Here is a 22149-nt window from a genome sequence, read left to right as displayed (position 1 = left end):
GATGGCTGATTACAAGGATCTGATCTGACGCTGCCGCCGAAGCTTAGCCTTCTTGAGAATGGTGCGACATCGATCTGCAAGCAAGCAGTGCCATTTCCCCGCCATTCTTCACAGGCTATTCGAAGGATCAGCGCCGCAGAATAATGCTGTCCAGGCCCGATTGCCAGCAACTTGGGATGCAGCCTCAATGGACGTAGTCATTACCGCTTGACCAATGGTTATTCTCGACGCGCAGATCCAGCGAACTACTGTGGTATTGGTTATGTATTTCTGACTCGCTTGGCGAGTAGACGCCTAGCCAAGTGCCAGTTCGTCTCGTTCTACACTCAATCTTGATCGTGGTTAGTAGCTGTTCAATGTGAGTTGCTAGTCTTTCCTTTGGCTGTCGTCAGCTGGTCGAGAGTGGTGTCAATCGAACGGCTTTCTCTGCCATAGGACAAATACAGTGTGTGTGGCGCAATGAACTGTCAACCTTATCCGAGATAGCCACAACAACCGTCATACCTCGCCAAAGGTAATGCTGCGAAGTGTGGCTCAAACGTTAACTGGTGAGATTCTTTCTCTAGTGATAGCCAAGCAACATTGAATAGATCCTCCTTCGCTCGCAACACAGCGAACATTACAAAGAGCAAAAGGTAAGCAGGTGGGTTCCTGGTTCAGGAAGGATTCCTTCAGGCGTATGTCAGCATAAGGTAGTTCTGTTGCCTCATTCTTGGCAGATCAGATGTGCCTTGCTGGACACGCAGAGGCGACCATCTCAGCGGACGACCTCACAATGTGTATGAAGAATTCGAAGCTCGCTTCGCGTTTGCGCGCTATCAACCGACATCCTCCTGCTGCCAATTTGACGCGTCCTTCATACCTGCGGCACCGGCCACCATCCCGGCTGAGGTCGCGTGGCCAGGATGACTCGATACGACTGCGACAGCGGACATCCAATATAGCATAAAGAAGACCAGGAGGTGCAACGCCACGCAGTAGCCGGCGAACAGGTTGCGACTTGTTCTTGTGGCGAGGATGATCCTGGTCAGCGAGAATACTATACGCTCGGCCATGTTCATGCGCTTGTAAGCTCTTGTGGCTTCGCGGCCACGAAAGGCCGCAAAAGGTGATATGTTGGCTTCGTACTGAGCCTTCCATCTGCCACTGTCGTCAGCCGCGACATCAGGAGAGGTGTGTGAAGGGTTTTGTCCCAGGGCGGATGTAGTCGCTCCACTTCTACTATATGCTGACACATAACGTGTACGTTCATATAGGTTCAGGTTATCTTTCTGCAACGAGGAAACTTCCTGGCGCAAAGAGGTGACGGTGGCATATGTCTTTTGCAACTCTTCTTCTAGTTGTTGGGTCTTCTGCTTGAACCGATCTCGTTGTGCCTGGACCATAGGAAGTATACCAGATCCGCCACCTAATGGCTCACCCAATCTGTGTGAATCACCAAACAGGCCTCGTTGTGTGCCATCAAAGCCAGATATAATGGATGATGTAGGTGATGATCTGCCTCGTCGACTCGAATGTGGATACCTAGAGACGTATGTGCCTGCTACAGACATCCCTGAAGAGGGCAGACCATTAGCAGCCTCCTCTTGCAGCTGTGTCAAGTCGTTCTCGAGACTAGCAGACAGCTTTTGCGACTGATCGAGGTCTTTCTTGGTGCGCAAGAGCTCTGCGTTTAGATCGTCCAGCTGCTCCACCAGCTCTTTGTGGGAGACTCGAAGCAAAGTCAGATCATTGCTTAATTTTTTGTTCCTAGCAAGCAGTAGTTGCTCGAGCGAAGTTTTATTGCTGTCAGACCCGTCAGCATCCGTACCATCCTCGTCAACGTCGGCGTCATCGTCAACGGAGAGTTCTATAGATCTCAGCATGTCTAGCTCCCTCCTGATCTCGTCATAGTCGGAGTACTTCTGTAGTTTATCACGAAGATCTTGGGAATCTTCTTGAGCCGATTTGTGCTGACGTTCGAGATGCTTGGTCTTTTGTTCGGTTGTCCTCTTCTCGGCTTCACGCTCAAATCGTATCGAATCGAGGCGACGGAGCAGGGTTGAATTCTCTGATTGTAGGCGAAGGATGCGGGGATCTTCGTCCGCCACAGGGGCAGCCCGAGATGTTGCTTGTGCCAGCCCGATCCTCAATTGATCGTTGCGAGCCTCTGTCTCGGCCAGTCTGGCACTTGTCTTCTCCAGGTCAGATGTAAGTAGCTGCATTTCGGCTGAAGCAGCCTTCTGAGCTGCACTCTGCTGTTCATCCTTGCCCAATCTTTGAGCCACCTCATAGTTTGCTCTGGTTTCTTTCAACAAGCGGTCTTGATTCTCCAACTTCTCCTCGAGCGTTCGCTCTTTGGCGGCCCAGTTGTGCTCTTTTTCGTCAAGGACTTTCTTCCACAAAGCCTCTATCTCATCGGCCTTCTGCGCAGAGCCATTCTCTGCTTCCTGTCGCCTTTGACGCTCAGCTTGTAATTTAGCATCAGCTGATTCGAGTTCCTGCGACAGTTTGTCGAGCCGCTTCTTGAGTTCTGTATTTTCGGAGGACAATCTAGGCAAGGTATCTTCGGACACTACCAGGGCCTCGACGGAGGCTTCGAGTAAAGGAAACGGGTCAGGAGCTTCGGAGATTGTAGTGTAAAGCTGTAGAAAAGCTGAAGTCGATTCTTTGCCGTGAGTGGTGAGTAGGTCTACAAAACCCTGATAAGTCTTGAGAAGAGTCTTGTATTCAGTAAGCTTTCCAGCATCGTCGAGCTTGCGGAAGTCCTTGGTTTTCTGAGCCACTTCTTTACGTTCAAGCACTGCGTCCTTCTGGTGGTTGACTATGTCAGTGGCTGTACCATCAAGCTGCGAAATCAATGATGAGAGACCGATACCTGCTATGATTCAGCCTCCTCTCCTTGGGATCAATCGTCTCACCTACTTCGCCATGCAGCAATCGCTTTCTGGAATCTGTTCTCCACCACTACCCCTCCACTCGAAGCAGCAACTCCATCGTCTTGCTGCGCTACTTGGTCGTTAGGATTGATTTCTGCTACCGCGACTGCGTCCATCTTGTTCGGCCAGTCGTGCGTGTCATTTGGTGGTGGTGCTGTAGAAATTGTTGTCAAAGAAGCATTAAAACGGTAACATACAATATTCTACATTGACTGAGAAGTACATCCGACCATTATTAGTTGAGCCCTGCGAAACGAATTAGTAAATGCTTCTGAGTCTACCAAGTCTACCACTGGGCACCTTCCACGCGTCGTCGGGAGTTCTTTTTGGTCAAGGTGGCCGCATACGTAACCGTAGTACTGGGCAGGAAGCTGGCCTATTCTACTCTACCTCTTCACTCAGTATAAGAAGCAGTGGTCATGAGCGATGAGCCAGTCCGCAAGAGACGCAGGCTGCAAGTGCCTGAAGCAGGACCTTTTGTACTCAAAAAGGTACTGGATGACATCCCACTCAATGCGGACGGCCCCAACGAGGAAGTATCAATAACATGTGTCGAATTCTGGAACGACAATCTCTACATTGGAACTTCTGCCTCCGAGATATTGCATCTGGTTTGTTTACCAGCACAGGTCGAAAATGATCAGCCTCAGTACATCCTGGCTTCACGACTGCAGCCGAGTGGTCACGATGCTGATAGTGGTAGCCAGCCGCCAGGTGTTCAACAGATTCTGGTCCTGCCTGGACCACTAAAGGCGTGTGTGCTTTGCAACGGCACCGCTTCCTTCTACTCGCTGCCTGAACTTAGTCCAGCTTTTCCAAACAGGGAGCCGACGGGAGTGCAATGGATTGGTGGTTTCGATGAGAATCTCGGCGCAGACGACCCTGACGGAACTTCAATCATGATTGCAACCACCAGACGAATTCTCCAGGTTCGAGTGGGAGATAAGTTGAAACCAATTCGGCCTAACATCGAGTACCCCGAATGTCACGAAGCCGCTCGTAGAGACACCATCGCCTGTGTTGCCAATGCGACCAGCTACGCTTTGTTGGAGATAGAACATCAGCAGAAAATTCCCCTCTTCGACATCTCTACTGCTCCCATTCTGGACGCCCCGCAAGACAACCACTTGGTTGTACCACCGATCACGGCTCAAGCCCATACACGAAGCAGAAGTTTGGGTGATTTTCCGTCTTCTGCAACTGCTTCTGGTTCCTCAGCACCTGCCGATAGAGCAATTTCTCCTGTACATACGACAGAGACTACCTCACGCTCCGGAAGCCGTCCTCGATCGTCCACCGCAGAGACAAGCCCTACGCCGCCTGCGAGGCAGCAACGATCCGTAAGACCACTCAAACCACACGTCATTTCAGCATTCACCAACGAATTCATGCTTACCACGGGGACGACTCCTTTTGAGCCTGGTGTGGGCATGTTCGTCAATCTGGATGGCGACGTCTCGCGAGGTACAGTTGAGTTCGATTACTATCCGCAAGCAGTCATGTCTTGTACTTTTCAGGATAAGGATCAGTCTACCATCGATCTTGATGAGAACCAATTTATTGTTGCGCTGATTGACCGACCTCATTCGGAGAAGCTTGAATATGGTTTGCAGATCCAACAGCTAGACTCCAACAATGATAATGCTACATCAAAAGTGTGGCTAAGACTTGCATACAGCGATCATGACCTCCAGATCGGCAAGGCTGGGCTCCATCGGTCGGTCAGTGTACAGCGTCATGCTTTCCAAGAAGTCGCCGACCTACTTCAGGCTGTCCGTTATCAGCCGATAAATCAGTCTTCTTCAGAGCAGCACCCTGATCCGGGCGCAAATGCTTTAAAAGGAACTGCGCAAGAGCGAGGGGTCTCTAAGATAGATGCGAATGGACGCGTGGATCCGACGACTGAGTATGTTGCCAAACGTGCTGCAGAAGAACTCAAATTTGTTCAACGTCTAGGTCATACTGTAACACAAGCAATGACCTGGTGTGGCGAGAACCTCTACCAGGTACTACCCAATCCACTACTACTCCAGTTAGAAAGCCAGATGCTCAGTGCCATCAAAGTCGATGACAAGGGCTACCACCTCGAACAGGTCAATGTACCTCAAATCCTGTCCTTCCTAGGCAGTGTTAGGAATCGCGAGGCGCAGAACGAGACAGAGTTTCTTAGTATCAAATACGCTCGCCAGAAAGCAAGCATGATTCTATTCGTCCATTTGCTTACTGGACTTAAGAACAATGCGAATCTCAAAGCGGCGTCTAAATTGGCAGAGAATGCACTTTTAGAGAGCGAGCTCGATCCTAGAGTGCCCCTCTCGCTGCTGAACCCTCTTTCGTATGAGGTCTTGTATGGGTCAACTGGTGTCTGGATTCAACAAGGCCTCATCGACTGCCTCGAAGGGTTTGAGTCACCTATGGTGAACCCTGAAGATAGTCCTGCGGAATTCTGGATGATGATCCGGCACTTTCTTAGCACTTGGCAGGAGAAAAGAGGTGCGTCTGGCAGCATCAGCGACGAAAAGGCCATCTTCGACAGCGTGGATGCAGCGTTGCTACGTCTACTGCTCTACCAGGACTCCGTCTCAAGAACTGATGGCGTACAAACTGCGACACGTGTAAAGCTGAATAATGTGGTCGATCACTGGAAGGGTGATTTCGATCGGGCTGTTATACTGCTTGAACATCACAAACGCCTTTTCCTTCTTAGTCGCTTGTATCAAAGCAGGAAATCTTCACGAGACGTTCTGCATACCTGGAAGCGCATCTGTGACGGCGAAGACAACCTAGACGACGATGTTGCACCCGAGCATGTCTACCTTCAGATGAGAAAATATTTACCTCTACTTCGTGACACCTCACTCGTCAAGGATTTTTCTGTGTGGCTGGCACAACGTTCGCCAGAACTGGCTGTTCAAGTCCTATCTGACGACAACGGTCGTGTCAAATTTGCTCCTGCAGAAGTAGTCTCTTTGCTTAAGGAGTATGCACCAGGAGCTGTTCAGCTCTTCCTAGAGCACCTGGTCTTCACTAAGAATCTGGACCAGTATGCTGACGACCTGGTCGGCTACTATCTTGACTCTGTTTTGAGTGTGCTCGAACATTCCGATCAGGCACGACAATCACTTGCTGAAAGCTACACAACCTACAGAGCATTGACGTCTCCAAAACCGACTTACCTTAATTTCATTCAGGAAAACGCGCCCGAGGAGCCTTGGTGGCAGTCGCGGCTGCGGCTGCTGCAGCTTCTTGGCACAGGAGGTTATGCTGCAGCAACCGGCACCAGCAAAACACTAACGTACTCCGTCGACATGGTCCTTGAACGGTTGAAACCATTCAGCACATATTTAGTCTCCGAATCGATAATTCTTGATGCTCGTCAAGGACGTCATAACGAAGCATTAAAACTGCTGGTTCATGGGCTTGGAGACTACGATACTGCTGTTCGGTATTGCTACTTTGGCGGTCCGAGCTCGCCTTCCACAACCATCGACACAAGCATGCTTCCGTCATGGACTCAGCAAGAGCAGCATTTCCAGGCCCTCTTCGACGAGTTCCTACGAATTGAAGATGAGGAGGAGCGCCTAGATAGAACAAGTCATCTGCTGGGCACTTTCGCTACGTGGTTTGATCCATTGACAGTTCTTGAGTCTATTCCTGAAACGTGGTCTATTTCTTTACTTGGCGAATTTCTGCTGAGGACTTTCAGAAATGCTGTGACTGAGAGAAACCAAGCTATTATCGTTAAAGCCCTGAGCGCTGCGCAGAATCTGCAAAAGCAGGCTGAATTTATTGACCTATGTGAGAAGATGGGTTCCAAGCTAGAGCTCGACAGCAGCACCACAAGTCGACCTTCAGATGATATCGAAGTTAACACTGCGCCTACATAAATCGAAACTCCAGGGCGTTTCTCCAACATCTGACTGCGTCACTTTATTGTTGCGAATGTGATTCCCAATGACAATTGACTGCTTGATCACTTCAATAGCGTCCTTGTGGCCTTGCGGCCCTGCAGAGCTTTTGAATGTGAAATCATGTCGCTTTTGCAAGGTCACGTGCGACTGGAAAAGTGAGGACCCAGGAAACGGTAAGGTGGACTTTGGCTGTCCTCAATTGTTTCGAACACTTGACGACTTCATAGAAATTGTTCTCTTTGCTATATGAGCATCTTATCAGTCATGCCCCCTTTCATGGCTTATAACAAGTGGCTCAGAAGGACTACTACTGTCGGGCTGTATGTGAGGATAACCCTAGCTTTTCTGTCCTTTAAACGATCCACTGGGATGTTCCTCCATCAATCACAAGACTTGAAATTGTGTTCCTGCGAGTACATTTCGCCCTTACGAGCCTGCCACACATACTACCGTCGACCAACATGCCTCACACTGCCACATAGCCCCAGACGGCCTTTCCTCCTCTAGATCTCATGAGCGGATATCCCTCTTTCGACTTGACAGCGAGAAGATCGAAGAACCAGTCGACATCCACGATGTCTCTTGGCTCAGCAAGTGCCGGAGATTGAGAAGTACATAACAAATGCCAGGATTTGATCTTTTACAACAGTACAATTCCTCACGCTGAGCAAGAACAAATTCAGGGAAACCCAAAGCAAGAACGTTGGTACAGTCTGCGAACCTCCTTGCTGACTGATTGTCTCTGAAGTTCACCCTCGAAATCGTCGTCCTGGGGTCACTCTTGTATGAGTGAGCACACCGTTGTCCGCATCCAACATGTCTATGATACTCGACACACCACAGACGGCCTGCTGAGTGGGACGAACCGCGCGCTGGTCAATTGAATCAAGCCACAGAAGACCGATATGATGCACGGATTACATCGGTTGTATTCGTGGAGGTACTCGAAATTGGTGTACACTCAGGGCTAGCACCTTTCCACAACCACGACGACCGAACAACATTCGTCAACATTCATTCTACAGCGAGCCTGCTACCTTGGGATCTGAAGCATAATATGATTTACAACTCTATTGCCAAAGTTCTTGACACATCTGACGTCTCGAAGTGCAAAGATGAAGCTTAATCGACTGCGACGGAAGATGGACAAGTAATAGGATGTTTTACACGAAGCAATGAAACAGGATGGCAACAACAATTTCAGAAAGATTTCTTATTGCTTTTTCATTTAATGAGCGGACGCACTATAGCTACCACGACCTTCGCGTACTCGATCTCCTCGACCCCCCCCCCGCCTCTCTCAAATCCCTCCTATCTCCAAGTGATGATGTCTGTGGTCTAGTGCTGTGGTCATATCAGTATGTTGAAGGCCCACGAAGAAGAGCAACATACACCGCAGGAAGAGCACTTGCACCCACTGTCGCAGGTGGAGCAGCAGCTGCAGCCTGAGCATGGGCCCATGTTGAGTTGTTGGTTGTGTAGTGGTTTTATGGTTTGGTTTTGTGAAGAGGAGACTTGATGATAATTGCGGATTGTTTATGGGAAAGAAAGAGAAGCAACAAGTGGTTGAGCTCTGGCACGCCTTTAATACCTTTAGAGCTTTGACCATCAGCTGCAGTATCCTGCGGTGTGTCACATGGTTGTCGTCTGTTACTGTTGACTTGGTGTAACATCAACGCGGAGTGTCGAGCTTGTGCCTGCGTCGAGCTCATGATTCGTCCACAAGCTGGTTCTGGAGACAACGCGAAAAACAACTCATATCCAGGTGGACAGACCTAGACAACTGGATAGCTCAGACGACTTCGGATCAGCAGAGATGGTGTCGATACGGATACCATCGTGCCATTGAGCACTCAGCTGAATGGATATGGGACATCCTAGTGCCCACATATCTGCGATGCAACCAATGATAGATAGCCTTATTGGCAGACATTATCCCACCCCCACTGGAAGAAGGAATACCAAGTTCGCTCTCGTCACATGGCAAGATGACCACTGGGCACGATAGTTCTATATATGCTGCGTAGTGGTGTGGTAAAACCTGCCATGATGTGCTCCACTGTGAACTTAGATCATGATTCGTCGTGGTCACCCCACCCCACCCCGTCTCGAAGGCCCCAAGCACGGCGAGAGGTGTTTCTGGGACGCTAAGCGGGCCGCGACGTGCCCCTCGCTGTGTTACGTTGCACGGGACATAGTGGGTGTTGGGAGCATGTCTGAGGTCTCAGCATGGGACTTTATTTGTGGCCAGAATTGCCGTAAACGTGAACAGAAGAACAAAGACTGTCACAGAACGGATCAATGGTTTAGGCTTCATGGTATGATTGTTTCCACCAGCTACGATGCCAATACTTCGTTTGACAGGTGCATACTAGGAGGTCGTGGCGGCATGTGGATCTGATTGGAACCAAACGACGAACTTTGAGTAGACACTAGAGATAACTGACACATGATTCTAGGCTTCCACCCATTGCAGGAAGCACGCTCAAGTCCATCGAATGATATGTGCTTTCCGCGGAGTGTGCGAGCTGGAACGTGCCTGCCGGAACCCAAGTACCTGACCAACGACTACTCCTCCAGGTACGGCTGCCTCTTTCACATTACAATCATAGTGTTACCACAATCTTCTTCCCTGATACACCTGCCTTTTGCTTCTTACATGCCTCCTGAATCGCATCTACGCCGTTTCCAACAACTTCTGCAGGTGGTGCTGGGACGAACTGACCAGAAGCTAGCGCTTTAGGTAGGAAGTCCTCGTAAACAGACTTGCCGACGAATGCATTCGATCCAGCAAAGATGGTCAGAGCAAGCACTACTTGTGTCAATAAGAGCTTCTGTACAACTTTACACCGTCAACGCACCTTGCTTCGCCTGCACTTTCGCTGGCAGTTCGTCGGGAGGCGGCAACACGGTACTCAGGATTCCACCACCCATCGAGCCAATGACCTGAGCACATTGCATCTCACTCTCTCTTGTCCCAATAGCTAAGCAGCGTCAGTTCGCGTATCTCTTCCAAATGTCCAATCTATTACTTACCATCATAACCGCCAACGAAATCGCCCGTGCCTAGTTCCGCGATCAGATCTCCCACAATGCTTGGACTGTTGTAATCGAATGCCTTGGCCCCGAGCTTCTGCACCAGACCAAAGTTCCGTTCGGAACACGTTGTGACAACGGTCAATCCCGAAGCAACGGCTAATTGGATAGCAGCAGTTCCGACACTTGCGCTACCTCCCCAAACAAGAAGCGTCTTACCACTCTTCGAAGGTTTCGTGCTCGGCAGGTCCAACTCCAGACATATTTCTTTTTTCGGCTGGTATAGACCAGCTGCAGCAGTAGATACGGCCAGTGGTAAGACAGCCGCGTCCTCAAACTTCATAGAGTCAGGAATAGCAGCTACCGATACCTCAGGTACAATGACTTTTTCCTGATCCGGAAGTTAGCTCAGGAAATCAGATTGGGCAGAATCTCAGCCAGTCTTCGGCACTAATGTCAGGACATGTTCCAAATTTACTGACCTGGAATCCAGCCTGTTCAAGCTTCTTATTAAACAAGAATTGAGAATGAGCTAGAACACGCTGTCCAGGCTTAAATCGAGTAACACCGTCACCAACGGCCTCGATCTCTCCTGCAACATCCTCGCCCAAAATGGATGGGAACTCTTCCAAGAAGTATCCCGAGTCCTGAACCTTCCAGTCCACTGGGTTGATTGCAAGTGCTCGGTTTCGGATCAAGACCTCTCCCTTCCCAGGCTTCTTGGTCTCGATACTATCGACGCGAAATGCTTTACCAGCGCCATCGAGGAAGGCTGCGTTGTGTTTTCCCGACATTTTCTAGTCTATGTTGCACTTTTGATCGGTGTTCTTCTGTTAGGAGATCAGTCTCAGAGTTCAGTATGAGATACTACTGTGTGTTTCCGAGATCCGTATATACATTTCAATAACACTCACTTGATATTGATCAGGGCAATGGATTTGTCATCGCTGACGTCAGAGAGTTCGTCTCCATATTATGCACAAGGATGTGCTTGCCAGCGCGATAGTCGCAGCAGCAATGTCCATGTTGCAACATGCGAAGAGGTGCATATACCGATTCATGTCGGCCATCAGACATCTCCTATTGCTGCTGGGCGCTTTCAAATCAGCACTAATACCTTTACGATGATCGACGACTAACCGTTTTAGGCTAGATTAAATTTCTACGTCCTGGCAGTGTTTCCTTTTCCAAACCATCACTCACGTCTCGAGATGGACATCACGTATGTAGCTCGGGAACTCATCGTGAAATGCTAACAATATATGGCATGAACAACGAATCGGGAATACTATGATATTTGTACATATACCTATTGTTGCCCCTATACAATACATCTGCTCATTCATTCCACGCGAACATGGCGGACTTGGAGTGTTCTGTTTTCCGTCTATCTTCTGCTCATTTCTCTTACCTCCCGGGATACCAGGCCTCAGATTTCGGTGGATTGTCATTCCAGCCATCGTTCTTCGGTACTTCAACGATTATCTGCTCATAGCTCCTCCGAACCTGAATGCCGTTCAGTGGGACCTCGTCGGTCGAGGTACGCTTTGCTTCCGGCCACTCATCGCGACCTTCTTCGAGGACGGAGAATTCCAACTTGCTTGTAGGCATCCTTCTTTTGTTTGGTTTGGATGTACCTATAGTGGCACGTCCTGCACTCTGTGCGCTTCCCTCGTTTGTGCTTCCTTGAACGCCGACGAGTCGCAGGAACTTGACGAGGAGAGGGCGCATTGTAGGTAGGCATGCGCTGATGAGGGCGACTGATACTTCGACGTGAGACCATGTCGTTGGGGTCTTTAGTGTATCTGAGTATCGTCAGTACGTAGTGCTATGGGTATGACAGGGGTAACTTTACAGGAAAGGTTCATCGGATTGAGTTGGAGTACTGTAGTGAAGCGGTATATGCTGGCCACGATAACGAATGCTCCAAGTAGGAAGATGCCAGTCAATGCCAAACGTTGAGCAAGCCTAACATGAAGCTTCCATACATGGTACAGTGGCATACACAATATGATGGCATCCTGGAGACATCGTTAACCTCTTGACATAGAAAACCGCAGATTTGACTTACTGTAACAATGTTCGGGACAGCATTTCCAATAAACACTGCCCGGAGGTTCAAGCACTTGCCCGGAATGGTGAGGTTCCATGCTCTTGGGATTGGACTACATTGAAAGACACCTGTAAGTCTGTTAGTATGCTGCAAAGAGAAAGGGCATTGGTGCTGACTGACAGATAAAGATGAACATCAACGACCAGACGACAGTGATCGTGCTCAAGATCCATGCCGCAATCTTGAATGACCTCAAAACGAAGACTCGGCAGTACATGACCAGAATGGCAACCTTGATCGTAGCCAAAGCAACCACGTACACGATCTCATCACCGTATATGGCCTTCCCAATCGTAAACAGAGACTCTAGAGGGACGTCTGCTGCCTGTAGACCCAGACCGTGCTCGATCACTGTATTGGGTTAGATTTCAGCGAGAAAAGCGGAAAGGTTCCAAGCACCTACTGACGGCGTTCAAGGCGAAGTTGATGAACACGAGGAACATCGAGACAAGCACAAGCCAATCGTCCCATCCACATTTCGCCTCGGAATGGTGTCGAGCCCAGAATCTAAGGGCTACAGATGCGACTGCAAGAACTGTGAAGGTGATGTCGATACCGTAGAGCTCAGCCTTCATAGCCTGCTGGTCGGTCAGACTTGCTTGGACAGCCATGTCGATAGTGAATGGTCAGTACTAGATTTGATAATGCTTGTAGGCAGAAGTAGACCAGACGTATGTTTGTCTAGGGGACAAGAAGGTACATATGCTTGCGTCAATCTCCTGGAGTCTTCCCCAAGCTGGGTCACTCGTCTTGAGGCCATGGCAATCCGGGCTTTCTCCAGATAATGATAAAGACTATTGCCCAACCCTCGTCGTTGCTGTACTTTCTTTTCTCCTAGCTCGCTCAACGGCAAGAGGCGCTCGCCCCAAACGGTTTCCGAGCCGCCTCGAGGGGCGTGTGGCCACGAGTGATTGGTCGGGGAAGTATCGAGCACATCGAAAGAAGTTGAGGCCTGAGCTCCACTTTCTTAACTGACTTTTAGACGGGCGGGCGGACATTTGTTACGAGCAGAATGAGCTGCGGAGCATGCACCTGCCAACGATGTGGTAAGGGCAGCCACACTCGCGTACAAAGAATGAGACACTCTGAGCGTTGTGGAGTATGACTGAAGAGCATGGGTTGGACGATCGACAGCAATTTCTGCAGCACTAGTACAAGGCTTTGGAGCTAGTATCGAAGCTTCTTAACGATGCCTGTCGACAGAGTCGCTCCTGCAGAGTCGTTCCTGCGTTACTCACAACGCGACTGCCGAACTTCGCTCCACTTACCATAAGCTTTGTGCTGAAACAAATGTACTATGGTACTGTGCTGATCATTCCCCACTATAGATCTTCACTGATGCGGAGTCGACATGTTGAATGTGAGCATGAGCACTCTGAAGATGATCTTGAAGCACTCGCACGAGGTATACACCATCATCTGCAAGGTATAGCCACCAGCTTAGCCAGATCTTAGTTAAAAAAGATGAGGCCGAGAAATCTGCGTTCATCTAATAACGTCAGTCCGAGTGGATCTAATGGCGAAGTTTAAGATACGAGAACTTAGCAGAAGACAACTAGTGGCAAGTAACATATCCATAGATTGTCTGAGTTTTGACTCTCGACCACGACGTCGAACATGTAACGGCCGACTTGTGGGGAAGTTACAGAAGACTGATCAAGCACAAGGATAGCCACGAGGACTAAACGCTCTGCAGGTTACTTAGCTACCTTACTTGTGTGCAGTTCCGTCTTGGGTTGCAAAATCACACTTTCGGTCATCTCTACACAACATATCCCAAAGCCTTTGTCCGATAGTTTCCCTCCTCAACCAAGTTCCAGATGGCCGCACAGACGGCCCATGTGCCTCACCTAGGGGGTATCGAAGTCTCCTACCGTGCTACGAAGCATGACGCCTCCAAGCCAACCCTGGTTCTTCTACATTCGTTCATGACCTCCTTCAACCTCTACGACGCGCAATTCGAGTCATCCTCACTTGCAGGCACAGCGAATCTGATTGCCGTGGATTTGCTAGGACATGGCAAGACGAAAATCAGCTCGGGTGTCGAGCAGTTCACCTACTGGGACAGTGCTATCATGACACTTCAACTCCTGGACCAACTGAAGATCGACAAATTCTTCACATTGGGAACAAGTCAGGGCGGATGGATGGTAATGAGGCTAGCATTGCTCGCACCGTCACGAGTAAGTTTCCGTCAACATGATCGACAAAAGCTTGTGAATTTCAGTTAGCTAACAGACTTTGCCTTTCTTTTTATGCAGGTACTTGGTGCAATCGCGCTAGGCACATCAATGGATTCTGAATCTCAACGCACTCGAGACCTTGGCTGCTGGGATATTGCGCCCATCGGCGACTCCCTCATCAGTGGCTGGTCGAGCAAAGACCCAACACCGGACTTCACCCTCGACGATGGCTTCGTCGGTCTGCTCGTCCAACTGGGAGTCGGTCCAAACGCCGATTCTGCACTCGTCCAGTGCATGTCAGCAGACACCAAGGCCAATTATACTGGCGACATAGGTCGTCGTCGAGCTAGAATGTGTGCAATCAATCTCCGGGATCGCGATGGCCTGCATGGAAGGCTGTTTGATATTACATGCCCAGTACTGTGGATGCATGGATCTGACGATCAGGTCTATAGTGTCGCAAACGCTCGTGAGGAGATCAAACTCTTTGTCAATTCAAAAGAAGCGAACGTGATCGAGGTAAAGGGAGGTCAGCATTTCCTGAGTGCCTCTAATCCAGGAGAAGTGGAACCAAAGGTGATCGACTTCATCAAGAAGCTTAACTCTTGACATGAGCCAAATATTATAGTATATAAGGCAGTGATATGCGAGGAACGAATAGACCCTGGTCGCTCCTGAACTAGTGGCTCTTGCCACAGCACGCTAATGCTGCACGTGCCGCCTCGTACTGTTGACGTCCTCAATGCATACTGCCAACAGGGAAAAATTGCTTTCTTCCGATCATTCTTCCAAAGACTCTGCCTTGTCTTTACCCTTCTTCTTGTTCCCTCTCCAGCCTCCTTTCCATAGACAACAAATGCCATTAGCATGACACCAGTCCTTCACCTCACTGACGTCTATCTCACGATCTTCACCAATCGCACTAAACCCTTCGGTATTCAGCCAAGCCGTCAATTCTTCAAGCACGATTGGATCATAAAGTAGGATCTTCTCATGCCAGGTAGGATTGGTATAGTGATTGCGGGCAGTGTTGTCTGGCGGAGCAAGCTGGATTACTTCTAGTATGCGACTCGCTAACGGGACGTCTGTACTGGTGTTCGAAGTATTAGACGTATCAGGTTTGAGGGCCGGAAGCGTCTTGGCTCCCAAGCCACGACTGCGGCGCCTTTTTGGCGAGGGAGAGAGTATATGGACGTCGTCGAATCCAGGTGACGAGTCCTTGAGAGGCACCGGCATTGTAGGTGGTGGTGTCAGCAAGCGGTCGGCCTTCTTGGTCTCGATTCGAGAAGAGGACGTTGCTGCAACCCCCGTGCCCTTAGCAGGAGCGGTAGCTGAAGGCGGCTCATCATCGGCAGAGCAATCGTCGTTGTCGAACGAGAGGATGTTGGTGTTCAATAAACGATCAGAGGTGGTGAGAATGGGTGTCTCGATGTCACTGATGTCGAAGATTTCATCGTCGATTGTGCCTGCAACTACTGCGCGTGACTTCCCTTTCTTTGTGTCCTTCAAGTTTGCAGGGTCCTTCACTTCTGATCTCTTCTTACGTATTTTCTTAAGCTTAGGTGGTGGTCGAGCAGTAGTGTCGTGAACTTTGTCGAGAAAATCACCAGTATCCATTGTCTTCACAGGCTTCGATGCTCTCTTGGTGGCCTCCTTCACAACCTTCCAGTCTACACCATGTTGGTCAGCCCAGCGTTGATCGAGTTTGTCAATCATGGTCTTCCGTGCGCGCAAGCGCTTGAAACCATGTGCTTTCACGGCATCCTTGAGCTCTTCATCTGTCCAGGTGGCATAGTTGGGTTTAGGCGGAGGTTTTCTTTGCTTGGAGCTCGTATGTACAGTCGTGCTGGGTAAGTTGGCATTGTCTGCAACCGATGCAGGTTGTGAGATGTCTAATGCATTCGTTCTCTTAGAAGCGGGAGATCTACAGGAGGTCGAAAATGATCGAGCTTGTGATCGAGGTCTGATCGCGCTTGTATTGTACGTAGAAAGAGTTTCGACATTGTCAGCATTTATCATAATGGCTTTTCCTGGTTGAAGTGTGCCTAACAGAGCCAGACTATCTTCGGCGCTGTCAATGACTGGTATGCCTACAGCTTGCTCCTGCAAGACGTCTTTGCCAGTGAAAACGTCTTTCAGGGCAGGCAGCTCCAAGTTATGGTCGTTATGCAAGAGTGCTCCTTCTCCGTCACGAGTCGCGGCAGTCCAAAGGCTCTTGTGGCCTCCATATCGATAGACACCATGCCGCTGGGGTGTGGTAGATAATTCTGAGAAGATAGCTGTTTGCTGAGTCCGAGGTGGGCTAGAGTTTAGATGGGTCTCAGATTGCTTGATAGCCTCAATGGTATCTTTCAGTAGTGCAGGAGGCTCGTCACCAGCGAGTTGACTAGCAGTCGCAAAGATGACGTCTTGAGCTTCGAGTGAGCTCAATACCGTCTCGGGCGATCTCAGTCTTGACCTTGACTGCCCTTTCTTCGACATGCTTGTCTTTTTGGCGACTTTGGTTTCGAAGGTGTCTAGATCGCGATCTGCGTTCATGTTTGCTTGCGTAGAGAGGAGATATTGGAGCATTGGATTGGCATGATCGACATCGTCGTCCAAATGGTTGGAAGTCGCGAGTGCCGTGATCGTACGACTCTTCTTCGAGGGTGACTTTGCACGAGCAGGCGTCACACGCGGGGTCAACTTGGCGGCAGCTGTAGAGATACCAACGCGTGTCTCGAAGACAGCGTTTGTAAGATCTATCTTACGTCGTTTCGAAGCGCCAACAGTTTCGGAGCTGACCAATGTGCCATGTTTGTCACTGGCGCGGTTGTGGTTAGAAACGCTAAAGACCCTGGCTAAGTCGAGGCCAAAACTCGACTTCTGAATATCGTCTACGTCGACTGGGAAACGTTCTACCGACTTAGTGGGAGTCCAGTTCTTCTTTCTTGAAGTGGCGCTCATCAGATTCAAGGGCTCGAACTTGTCGGCTTTCTTCTTTCTTCTAACATCGGCCGGCAGTACCTTGACCACTGTGCAGTCTGGAATCTCGTCCCAATCACTGGCGGGTTTCGCTTGATCATGGTCAGTTGGTACGAAGGTCGGTATGTCAACAGCAAACTTGTTTGAGGCAGACTCGGCAGTTGCTGGAATTCGAGCTTTTGCTGAGTTCAGCCTGAAATTGGGCGAGCTGAGAAGGCCAACGGGCACGTTTTCCGCACCTGGTTTTGGTGCTAGAACGTGCTTCGCAGAGATGAAACCAGTTGAGAGACTATCTCTTGTCGTCAAAGATGATTTATAGAGGGTTCCCGAAGCAACAGCGCTGCTGTTGACAGTTCCTTGGGGCGATCTCGGTGGGGATACGACCTCGACTTGTGTTGGTGATGGTGCGAAAATTCGTGTCGGCGAGGAGGAGAGGACAATGACTGAAGACATGCTGCGCACATATAGGCGGGTCCATTGATGCGTCGTAATACTAGCCACGACGTCTCATTCCTGCTCAACTGCAGCTGAAAGGTGATAGTCTCACACAGATTGGAAACATACCGGGACTATCGCAAAATGCCCACTGTCTCGCTCCTGCGCCGCTGTGAGCATCGTCCGCGACGCCTACAATGGCGGCAACAAACACGCAAAGGGTATGGTTCGAACGCCTAATCACGTGCGAAACATTGCCCAATCAATGGGAAGTCCTTTCATAGACAATCGCGCACAATCATACTTCCTCCAATATCCAATCTGGAAGGTTGTGCATATTTCAGGACCCCGACGATGTAGGATGTGATAGCTGACATGTCTATTGCTTCTTGCTTGACTTTGCAGCCTTGCGGGAAGTGGCTTGACTCATATTAGGCGGACTAGGCGATGTGAGGGTGGCTCAAAAGGCACATGATTTCGCCTCAAGAACGCCTTAGCTCCTCCAACACTCGCACGTGGTAAGCCGATTGATGCCTGGAACTTTTGAAGTGCACATCTTCCGTGCCCAATCATGCTGGAGCTTCTGATCATTTTACGAGAGGATTGTCGCTCGTTCAATCGTTTGATATGCGCCTACCTGATCTGTCATGTAGGACTCCATTCGATGCCTTCCCTCGGATTGAGCCTCTCTGTCTGCAAGTCATTTCACTCCGGGTCCACACCCTCGTGTCAAGCCTTCGATGAATTAGACAATTTCAAGCAATTCCTACTAAGAGGTCTCACTCTTCAACTTCAACGTTCTCGCGATAGCACGAAAGAGTTGTTCAACGCCTTCGTTGACCTTGCCTGTTCGTCGCTTCAACCAGCCCTTGGCTAGGCGTTGTTGTTGTCAATTACCATGCCGTCTTCAGCATCACGAGACCGTCCCAGGTCTCATGGCCGTCAATATACCGATGACGAATGGGAGCGAGTCAAGCAACCATTCTTCCACTACTATATAGAGAAGAACATGTCTCTGAAGGAAGCAGCGAAGGTGATGGCGGACCGATTCAACTTTGATGCTACTTTACGGCAGTGGGAACGCCGCATTGCCCCCGAGAAATGGAACATGCCCAAGTACGCCAATCGAGACGAACGTCTGAAGCAAATCCAGGAAGCTGGTAAATCTTTACTCGAAGTCAGCAACAGAGGACGACGTAGGAGTACCGCTTCAGACGGCCGACCAGCTTTAAACGAAGACAGAAACTTGCGAAGGTTCGCTCGAAGAGAGATCAGCCGAGATCCAAGACCACGTGCGAAGTCTGTCAGTGTGCTGTCTGACGATGCATCTGATCAAGAAATGTCAGGCACGAGCGCTGCACCCTCTCCCGCAGCTTCCGATATCTACACGATGGAGTTGCAAGATTACACCTCCTTTCCTGTACCTCATTTCACGGAACCTGATGGTGCATGGGTATCAACCTTGCCAGCATCCCAAGGATCAGGGCCTCCGGAAAACGACTTGTATGGTGATCTGAACTCGCACAGCAATTTCTCAGTACCCCGAATCTTTCTCTCCGGTCCGGAGGAGAAGCCTTATATCACACCTGAAATTACCCCAATCGAAACACAGTCTCAAGTCAGTATGTATCGTCCACAAGTCTTCCTGAACGGTATAACATTGCCGCACGATGAACAGAGCCTCAATAATGCAGAATTGAACATCAGTCCTACCATACGACTGAACTCGCCACCCGACCTCGGAAACAACTGGCCCATGCCGAACCATTTTTCTAGCACAACACAAAGAACTACCGAAGGCTTCCCCGAATTCAACTTCAGCGAAGTACCTTTTGAACAGTTCATCACACCAGGAGAACCTGTTATTAGACCGAGCGATTTCGGACAGTTCAACCAGCTAGATGCATTCGATAATGCAAGTCACCAAATGCAAGACCCTGTTATCACTCCCATTATGCCTGAGGATACGTTTCCCGACCTTGATAATACGCATGACGACGTACACGCCCTGTTACAAGAACACTACAGCAGAACTGTGCAAATGGTCCGTGGCTGCCTACAAGGTTGTCAGAATCTCCCAGGAGGTGATAAGGCGATGAGGGAGGGTTTGCTTCATCACCTTCGCCTGTTAGAAAGAGGCATACAAGCTCAGAGTAAGTGCGTATACTGTTATCTAATATTCCACTGACGCTATCGCCAGACCGGGAAACTGACAGGAACATACGCAACACGTTGAAGGATATCTCCGTGACGCAGAGAAGGGCTAACCGCAGTATATACGAGCTTTCAACACAACGCAAGAAAAAGATTGCCGAACTCAAAGCACAGCTCGCCGGTAAGCTTGTGATCATGTCATTCATATATATCACTGACGCCTCCCAGCTCTGACCGAACCTATCGAGGAGCACTCTTCCTTCGCTTATGGATGAATTCGTACAGTATTGCGCCCTCAAAGAACAAACCACTAGTAGAGACTTGGCAAAATGACGTACCTTTCAAATAGAAACCACCCAAGGCTCAGAGGTCACCACGACAAACAAATGGAACAAGAGTTATAAAATGCCTACAATGGTTGCAATACCATCTATCACATAACACATCGCATTTCGGATTGCCACAAGCTACCAATAACGCTTAGCAAAATGTTGATCCTCCACGATGAGACCACTCTTTTGCATGACACGGTTGAGCTACTCGGCGCAAAGTTAATACCTGCACAAGAAAGCCCAGCACGAATCAAGGCAATTGTGGATGCAGTCAAACACTCTGGAAATCATGAGCTTCGAACGATTTCAGCAAGCGAGGAAGATCAGAAGACAACGATTGCGCTTGCTAAAGCCAACCACAAGCCTGAATACATTGAGCATATTCAGAACGTCTTCAGTCAGTGGCTGAAAGAAGGTCTAGTCGAAGCGCACGAGAGTGTCCTGCCAGAATGCTTTCGACTACAAAACGTTGCCAATGCTAAACTTCGGCCACCAAAAGACATCTATGCTCGAGCAGGTTACTATGCTTTCGACATGAGTACCGGCATATCCAAAAACAGCTGGCAATCCATCGTTGCATCTGCCAACCTCGCTGTACAGGCAGCCCTGCTCATGGCGGAAGCCCCTACCAACAGCAAGAACCCCTTTCAACAAAACTCACCTAAACTGAAATCTGTCCTCGCTCTCTGCCGCCCACCTGGCCACCACTGCACAGGCTCTCAAGCAGGCGGCTACTGCTACCTTAACAACATCGCCATAACAATCACTACCTTCCGCCAATTCACTCACTCCCGACGTCTCCGCCGACCAAGCAACCCTAACTTCGCCTCAGTCTCCACCCTCAAATTCGCCATCCTAGACCTCGACTTCCACCACGGCAACGGCACCCAAGAGCAATTCTACATGGACCCAACAGTCTTCTACACCAGTATCCACGGCCAAGACGAGTTCCCATACTACACCGGCGCAGCTTCCGAGCAAGGACCATCGAGTTCACCGGCTTTCGGCACGAATCTAAATCTACCGCTGAAGACAGGCAGCTCGTTCGAGGAGTACTTGGCAAAACTGCATATTGCTTTAAGTGCCATACAGCAATTTGGCGCGGACCATTTACTTGTTAGTCTCGGCTTTGATACATTTCACACGGATCCGTTAGGGAAATTCCAAATCGAAACACAGGACTACAAGGTCATGGCGAAGACTGTAAGGGCCATGCTGAAGAATTTGCCGGCTGTAATTTTGCTTGAGGGTGGGTATGTGGTTGATCGGTTGGGAGAGAATCTTTTGAGCTTTCTGGCTGGGTGGGAGGAGGCTGAGGGTGCTTCGTGAGCTGTATTTCAGTTGTTAGCGATCATCATATGAACGACTACTAGCGTGCTATGCCTTCATACAGCACATGGCAACGAGCTAACCGACCAGCATAATTCGGGTTCTTCGGTTTTTCTTTCGTGTTCATATTTTCCTATTTTTTTGGTACTTGTCCTATCTAGTATGAACTATTCTGAATAATGTATCATTCCTGAAACGAAAACAAAAAAAAACAAACCATGTGTCCTCCCCAGCTGCCCAACTTAACGTCGAGCGAACGTGCATCGGGATAAGCGTAAGTTTGTTCACCTGGTACACCCTAGAGAACTCCAGCCTTTGTGCCGGCAGTCTTTACTTTTGACTACGAGTATAATCGGCGCACTTTGAAATATCCTCCGGTAAAACTGATACGGTTTTGGTACAAAGCTGCCCAGTGGCAGTATAATGCTGGATTCCCTTACACATTCGGAGGCGCGCAGCACAATTGAGTCTCTGTGCAATGTCAAAGTGCTGCTGGGAAGTTGTTTCCATTTGATAGCTTTCTTCTTGGTTGATTGGCTGGTCGATCAATCGATCTCTAGTGCCATTCAACCTGGTAATCTGATCAGTGTACCTGTGCGGCCACGCTTTTGTGCCATTCGTGTACCCAGCTGCTTCACGGCTGTTCTCGTACGAAGCCGAGTCATGTCAGCAACGTCTTAAGCAGGCCTCAGTGTTTGGGTCGTGGTAGTGATCGTTCGGATCAAATAGATAGAGCTCTTCTGAGTCATGTCGCTTGCTAATCTTTATGCTCCC

General features: G+C 49.5%; 8 protein-coding genes across 8 annotated transcripts; 4 read left to right on the top strand and 4 right to left on the bottom strand.

The window, feature by feature from the left end:
- Positions 1–818: 818 nt before the first annotated feature.
- Positions 819–3034, bottom strand: LTR64_006156 (uncharacterized protein; the record flags this gene model as incomplete). Its single annotated transcript, XM_064900491.1, has 2 exons — positions 819–2803; positions 2905–3034. 2 exons carry the CDS (start codon positions 3032–3034, stop codon positions 819–821), a joined length of 2115 nt encoding a protein of 704 aa, XP_064753803.1.
- A 303-nt stretch (positions 3035–3337) lies between these two features.
- LTR64_006155 (uncharacterized protein) lies at positions 3338–6805 on the top strand (the record flags this gene model as incomplete). The annotated part of the gene is given in 2 exon segments (XM_064900490.1): positions 3338–3529; positions 3548–6805. 2 exon segments carry the CDS (start codon positions 3338–3340, stop codon positions 6803–6805), a joined length of 3450 nt encoding a protein of 1149 aa, XP_064753802.1.
- Positions 6806–9435: 2630 nt separating this feature from the next.
- Positions 9436–10659, bottom strand: LTR64_006154 (uncharacterized protein; the record flags this gene model as incomplete). Its single annotated transcript, XM_064900489.1, has 4 exons — positions 9436–9641; positions 9691–9813; positions 9866–10256; positions 10348–10659. 4 exons carry the CDS (start codon positions 10657–10659, stop codon positions 9436–9438), a joined length of 1032 nt encoding a protein of 343 aa, XP_064753801.1.
- A 613-nt stretch (positions 10660–11272) lies between these two features.
- On the bottom strand, positions 11273–12589 carry LTR64_006153 (uncharacterized protein; the record flags this gene model as incomplete). The annotated part of the gene is made up of 5 exons (XM_064900488.1): positions 11273–11670; positions 11721–11886; positions 11937–12046; positions 12099–12329; positions 12382–12589. The coding sequence occupies 5 exons, from the start codon at positions 12587–12589 to the stop codon at positions 11273–11275; spliced, it is 1113 nt and encodes a 370-aa protein (XP_064753800.1).
- Positions 12590–13798: 1209 nt separating this feature from the next.
- Positions 13799–14770, top strand: LTR64_006152 (uncharacterized protein; the record flags this gene model as incomplete). The annotated part of the gene is made up of 2 exons (XM_064900487.1): positions 13799–14161; positions 14240–14770. The coding sequence occupies 2 exons, from the start codon at positions 13799–13801 to the stop codon at positions 14768–14770; spliced, it is 894 nt and encodes a 297-aa protein (XP_064753799.1).
- Positions 14771–14941: 171 nt separating this feature from the next.
- On the bottom strand, positions 14942–17578 carry SLX4 (5'-flap endonuclease; the record flags this gene model as incomplete). The annotated part of the gene is made up of 2 exons (XM_064900486.1): positions 14942–16857; positions 16912–17578. The coding sequence occupies 2 exons, from the start codon at positions 17576–17578 to the stop codon at positions 14942–14944; spliced, it is 2583 nt and encodes an 860-aa protein (XP_064753798.1).
- An 880-nt stretch (positions 17579–18458) lies between these two features.
- LTR64_006150 (uncharacterized protein) lies at positions 18459–19989 on the top strand (the record flags this gene model as incomplete). The annotated part of the gene is made up of 3 exons (XM_064900485.1): positions 18459–19713; positions 19761–19895; positions 19943–19989. 3 exons carry the CDS (start codon positions 18459–18461, stop codon positions 19987–19989), a joined length of 1437 nt encoding a protein of 478 aa, XP_064753797.1.
- A 213-nt stretch (positions 19990–20202) lies between these two features.
- LTR64_006149 (uncharacterized protein) lies at positions 20203–21375 on the top strand (the record flags this gene model as incomplete). Its single annotated transcript, XM_064900484.1, has 1 exon — positions 20203–21375. The coding sequence occupies one exon, from the start codon at positions 20203–20205 to the stop codon at positions 21373–21375; it is 1173 nt and encodes a 390-aa protein (XP_064753796.1).
- Positions 21376–22149: the final 774 nt, after the last annotated feature.

This window comes from Lithohypha guttulata (assembly GCF_036872675.1).
Source record: "Lithohypha guttulata strain CCFEE 5908 chromosome Unknown scaffold_4, whole genome shotgun sequence".
Classification (NCBI taxonomy): domain Eukaryota; kingdom Fungi; phylum Ascomycota; class Eurotiomycetes; order Chaetothyriales; family Trichomeriaceae; genus Lithohypha; species Lithohypha guttulata.
The sequence above is the reverse complement of the archived record's forward strand: the minus strand, read 5'-3'. Positions and strand labels throughout refer to the sequence as shown.